Here is a 6305-nt window from a genome sequence, read left to right as displayed (position 1 = left end):
GCCATGGCCGCCCTTTCCCTCCTTGGAAAAGGGTATTATGTCAGGGTGTTGTTTTGCAAACTGGCTGGCACACGGAGGGCGAAGAGAAACGGGAGAGAGGCAGACCACCCCAGATGGTGAGGTGGCAGGTTTAATAAGGAAATTTAATGAAGAGTCTTGTCTGGGGAGTCTCGAGAGGAGAAGGCCTCCGCGCTCCCCACAGAAATCTTAAGTTTCCGTAGAGGCACTGACCGGGTCAGTCGTGCCCGTGCCCACTCCGGGTGGTCCCTCACCACAGTTCTCTCAGGACCCCGCTCCCACTTTGGGGACGGCGGGCAGGGCAGGGGAGGGGAGAGGCGCTCGCAGGTCCGCCGGAGGTCGCGTCCTCTCCATGGCCTCCTCCGACGGAAGGCCGGAGCTCTCGCTCCCCCAGCCTGTGGGTCAGTCCCTAACCCCAGGGGGACGTTGGTTCACCAAATGCTGAGTAGGCTCTCACGTGCTTGGCGCTGGGGATGCCGCAGTGAGAAAAGCCGGGAGTGGTCCCTGCTCCCGGGGCCTCAGGGGCTCTTGGGGGAAGGGGCCAGTGACGTTATCGTCGCCCCCACAGGCAGAAGCATGACGGCATTCTATGCCAGGCCGACTGTGCAGGAAAAAGGCGCTGAGAGAAGAGCAAGGGGGCTCTGGGGTGCTGTGGAGTGGCACAGAGGCGGGCATAGGGAGGGAGATTAAACAATAATGACTTCTGTGTGACATGATCGCGTCTGGAGTGAAAGGCAGGGCAGAGTCCCCCACGTCCCAGCGCTGCCCCTGGAGTTTGAACCGTGTTCAAAGTCTGCACGGCTGACTTCACAAATCTCTCACACAACTCTGCTTAGAAGCATCTCGAGGGCTAATTTGCAGAAGGCAGACGAGAGGACAGATTAAGTCTCCTCACCCCCTTCGGATGAGCGACACAGGAGCCCTGTTCAGCTCTGAGCACTAGAGAGGAGAATTCATTCTAACTGAATGCGTTTATTCTCTCATATCTGTTGTGCTTTTTCCACAACCAGGAGAGCACAGGATCTGGCACAAGAGTGGTTTATCTTTCATTCTCCCAACACTTGTTGACTTAGAGCAGTGGTTCTCAACCTTCCTAACGCTGAGACCCTTTAATACAGTTCCTCATGTTGTGGTGACCCCCAATTTCATTGTTACAAATTGAACATAATTAAAGCATAGTGATTAATCACAAAAACAATATGTAATTATATATGTGTCTTCCGATGGTCTTAGGCGACCCCTGTGAAAGGGTCGTTTGACCCCCAAAGGGGTCGCGACCCACAGGTTGAGAACCGCTGACTTAGAGCAAGAAGGTGCGCTGTGGCGATTGCTGTGTCTTCACATGGAACTCCTGGGTTCGGGTCCCGAGATGTTGCAAAATCCTCCTAGTCACAGTGTCCGGAGATGGGGTCACCAGCGACACAACAATGAGTCTTCACTATGATTTGAGACTTGGTCCTAAAGGGCGACTCTCGGGATTTCGGTCAGGTGCCCTGGTTCACTTCCGCTGTTTTGATCGGTGTGCTGCCTGCAGTAGAAAACCAATGACAACGGGTCAGTTAAACTCATAAACACAGGGCTTACTCTATGAACACACATAATAGCGATTAATTATCTTTCCTCTGAGGCAGTGGTTCTCAACCTTCCTAATGCCGCGACCCTTTAATGCAGTTCCTCATGTTGTGGTGACCCCCAACCATAAAATTATTTTCATTGCTACTTCATAACTGTAATTTTGCTACTGTTATGAATCGTGATGTAAATATCTGATATACAGGATGTATTTTCATTGATACAAATTGAACATAATTAAAGCATAGTGATTAATCACAAAAACAATATGCAATTATATATGTGTTTTCCGATGGTCTTAGGCGACCCCTGTGAAAGGGTCGTTTGCTCCCCAAAGGGGTCGCGACCCACAGGTTGAGAAACGCTGCTCTGAGGAGTGAAAGGACATGTATAGTTAGTACCATAGTAACACTGACGTTATACTAAGATATTAATAAGCCCAGGCTGGTCCAACCTTACCTAATGCCGGAGATGGGAAGCAGATTGGGGAAGGATCCTGAGTGAGCCACAGCATTGACCTACACCCAGAAGAAACCTTCATCTTTGCATGCGGGCTCTCAGGAGGGACAAAGGTGATGCATTTCAGGTCTGACTCTGGAAGGGTCAAGGCACTGAAGGGATGTTTAAGGTTCTATGGACCTCAAAGGTGTGGTATGTTCAGGCGTAAGTGAAGATTAGGACTGCCTGGCGTGTAACACAAATAGAAACTCCAGGTGGTGTCGATATGGAGAGAAGCATTAGGACATCCCAGTGGTCCTTCCAGTGGCAAGAGGGATGTGCATGAGCACATGCCAAATTAGTGATTCAGCTTCTGGATTTGAGGCTTTCTCTAATAGTAATAATAATAAAAACCTAATACATTTTAACTGTATGGAACGGTTGCATTTTAGAAATTATGCTGTGGGCATGGCAATTCAATCAGTACATTGCAGTTTTTCCTGTATCTCTCCTATGGCTAATGGTTTCTGTAAAAAAGGACCAATTGATTTCTTTCTAAAATGTTGCTTCAGGGTATAGAGACCTTTATAGGTCATGTTTCAATTCACAGGAAAATTTTATAGTTTAAATAGGAATTACGTTAACTGTGGGCTGTGAAATGGAGTTAAGGTTAAGTAAAGTTCTGCTTTTCGGTAGTTTATAGTGTTCAGGAGGTCCCCATGCTGCATCCAAGTAGAAAAATGGTCAGGGTTGTGTGCAAGAATACGGAAGGCTCAGTCTAGTGATAAACTACTGAGATGTAGAAAGCAGTGCACCAGCTCATATAATGCTTTGATGGGTGGCAGAACCAATATTATGGGTTGAATTGTTCCTCTCCCCCAAAGTTATGGTAAAAGTCGTAGGAATGTGACCTTATTTGGAAATAGGGTCTTTGCAGACATAATTAAATTAAGATAGGGTCATACTGGATTACAGGGGACCCTAAATCCCATGACTGGTGTCCTTAGAACAGCAGTTCTCAACCTGTGGGTCGCAACCCCTTTGGGGGCCGAATGACCCTTTCACAGGGGTCGCCTAAGACCATCGGAAAACGCATATATAATTACATATTGTTTTTGTGATTAATCACTAGGCTTTAATTATGTTCAATTTTTAACAATGAAAATACATCGTGCATATCAGATATTTACATTACGATTCATAACAGTAGCAAAATTACTGTTATGAAGTAGCAATGAAAATAATTTTATGGTTGGAGGTCACCACAACATGAGGAACTGTATTAAAGGGTCGCGGCATTAGGAAGGTTGAGAACCTTCCTAATCCACCAACCTCATTGGTGGGTTGTCTACTGCCTTAGAAGATAGCGACACAGGTAGAAGGGGGCAGTGTGGCAATGGAGGCAGAGATTGGAGGAAGAACATCAAGGACTGTTGGCAACCACTGGAAGCTAGAAGAGGCACAGAAGGACCCTCCCCTACAGGTTTCAGACGGACCATGGCCCTGCCCAACCCTTGATTTTGTATTTTTAGCCTCCAGATCTATGAAACAATACTTTTCTGTTGTTTTAAGCCACCCAGTTTGTGGTACTTTGTTATGGCAGTCCTAGAAAACTAACTAGTGCATAATTTGGGGGGGGTGTCTAGTGCAACATGAAAATGCAGGGTCCTTGTTAAGAATTTTGAGCCTGTGATAGTAGCTTATTAAACCAAGCTGGGGTCTTTTCTGAGTCCTGGGCCCAAGCTGGCTCTAGTTGCTGGGTTCTCAAAGTGCTGGACCCCTTGTGGCAGGAAGTGATTGAAATGGATGATTACAATGTGCACCAACCACAGGAAACCCAAAGGCCACTCACTTCTTTTTCCGACGAATGGCTGTGTATGTCACGCTAGCGACAAACAGAACTGCAAGAACTCCTGTGACAGTCCCGAGACCTATTGCTGTATTTTGGAGAACAGATGACCTCTGCATCTCTGCTCCTGTTAAAAAAAAATCAGATGGGTTTTAATTGTCTGATTATTAAGAGGCTGTTTCAGATGCTCCAGGGTCCGTGGGAAGTTTCCCATCCAGGCGCTAGTGAATATTAATTATGGAAATGAAATGTACATTTAACCCAAGAAAGTGCTCACTGTAGAGAAATCTCACAGGGCAAGTCATTGAAAGACGATTTACTAAACGACCTATTCGCCAAATGACCCATTTGCCTAATGACCACTTTGCCAAATGACCAATTTGCTAAAAGCCAATTCACTGAAAATCAGTTGGTGGAATGTCTACTGCTTATTAATAACTGGTGGTCAGACACACCTTACCCCAGCTCCCAGTGTGCTATGGGACAGAAGTGGGGTCCAAATAGTTGAGCAAAATTCTAACGTGCTTTAAAAAGTCCTCAATACTTTGGCGAAGTGGTCATTTACTTGATTAGTTTTCTGCAAAATGGCCTGCTTTCTGTAAGTTCACAAGAAGATCGTGGGCAGTGGCTTGGAAGAAGGGAAAAGGGTGCAGGAAGCTCTTCTTTATACTCTGTTTTGATTGAATATGGTTGCTCTAAGCACTCAATAAATCATCAGGCAGTATCTGAGTCTCTCCCGGCAGAAGAAAAGCTAGCCAATGTTTGCAAACACTGAATTCCCAGAGATGATTTCTTTCTTCCTTCATGTCGCCCAGATTCAGGATTTTTAAAAAACCCTCACCCAAGGATGTGTTTATTGATTTTAGAGAGAGAAAGAAAAGGAGGGAGGGATGGAGGGAGGGGGAGGGAGAGAGAGAGAGAGAGCACGTGAGATGAGAGAAACATCGATTGGCTTGTTGGTTGCCTCCCACAGGAGCCCGGACTGGGGATCGAACTCAGTGTACGGGAAGGCGATCCAATCAACTGAGCCCCCGGCCAGGGGACAGATTTAGGATTTTGAAGTCTTAAGAATTAGCAACCTCATTTACAGGAACCCTTGCCCCTTTCTTCAGCAATGAGTGAAATGGTTAGCAGCTTTTCTCCAGGCGCTAGCATACATGGAGTTGGAGAAGGAAGACTAATTTTGGGTATCTAAAAAGGGCAGACTGCACACAATTTCTGATGATCAGTAGGATTATCCTCTGACTTCCTATATGGAGAGCCTTCCCTTTGCCCCTGAAGCACTATGTAAAATGTCACCAGCACATCCAGGGGTTCCCTACCTCCTCTGCTATCTTTTTAGAGCTCCTGATACCTTGTACCGGGGGTGCTGAAGCTGCTGGGAAATAGGATTATTCTGCTTGATTTCATCCCCTCCCCAGGAGACCCCATTATGAATCTATTCTTTCTCAGGACAGGAAGCAACTGCCAATTTTCTGGTGGTTGCTTTTGCATCTCACCTGGTCGCTGGTCGAAAGAGTCCACAAGCATTTGTTGGGTGATTTCCAGGGAGCCATTGTGGGGTTCGGGGGTAACCCCCAGGAGCTTACACATGAGTGGGTAGATATGGATGCTGTCAAAAGGCTCAGCCAGGTGATTCTTCTTGAAATTTGGCCCGAAAGCTCTGAATATGGTCTTCATGTCCTCGAGATCATTATCAAAGCCATGGTCTCCTTTGTTGAAGTAAATTATAAGTCGCTGAAAAATAACAACAAAAAACGCCATTTTAGAACCCAATTCACTGAAAGAAAACTGCCCCTTAGTTAATATCATGCTTGTCAGATCCACGAAATCTTTGAAAATTTAAATGACGAGCAAGGACACTGCTTTCTGCACTGGCAGAGAGAAGAGCAAAGAATGAAAGATCTTTAAGATAGAATAAATTAGAAAGCATATCCATTAGAAACAGCAAGAATATAATGATAACAATACTGACAATCACAATAAGCTCAAGCAGAGAGTGCTTACAATGTACCATGAATTGTTCTGAATGCTTTATAAATATATGTTAACTCTTTTTACCCTCACAGTGGCCCAGGGAGAGCACTGTTATTATCTTCCTTATTTTGAAGATGTGAAAACTGAGGAGCCTGCCCTTAGTCATGTAGTAGCAGGGTTTGGAGCAGGTGTCTGAACCCAGACTGTATGGTTCTAGAGCCAAATATGTTTTTTTTATGGCATAAAAGTGTATATACCAGTATATATATTTGGGGGGAGTTTGGAGAGGAGGGAATAAGGACTGTAGGTAATTGTTTAATGAATGCCAGATAGGTTTTTGTCTGTGCCCTTTTTCAAATGATTAAGTAACATCAGTCACAACACTTTATATTTTCTTAGGACCAGCAGAAGTTCCAGCAGGGAAGAAATGTGGTGCTCTGTACTTTGGAAA

At 45.5% G+C, this 6305-nt stretch overlaps 1 protein-coding gene across 1 annotated transcript in view; it reads right to left on the bottom strand.

Annotated features, from left to right (window-relative positions):
- Positions 1-1476: 1476 nt before the first annotated feature.
- Positions 1477-6305, bottom strand: part of LOC118656077 (ectonucleotide pyrophosphatase/phosphodiesterase family member 7-like) — a 38552-nt gene continuing 33723 nt past the window's right edge. Inside the window, exons 4-6 of the mRNA XM_036308853.1 lie at positions 5377-5614; positions 3881-4004; positions 1477-1546 (exon numbers count right to left, since the gene is read on the bottom strand). Of these exons, the coding sequence (XP_036164746.1) occupies positions 1477-1546; positions 3881-4004; positions 5377-5614 (432 nt within the window). The remainder of the gene's footprint in view (positions 1547-3880; positions 4005-5376; positions 5615-6305) is intronic.

Source organism: Myotis myotis, unplaced genomic scaffold (genome assembly GCF_014108235.1).
Source record: "Myotis myotis isolate mMyoMyo1 unplaced genomic scaffold, mMyoMyo1.p scaffold_m19_p_5, whole genome shotgun sequence".
In the NCBI taxonomy this organism is placed as follows: Eukaryota; Metazoa; Chordata; class Mammalia; order Chiroptera; family Vespertilionidae; genus Myotis; species Myotis myotis.
The sequence above is the reverse complement of the archived record's forward strand: the minus strand, read 5'-3'. Positions and strand labels throughout refer to the sequence as shown.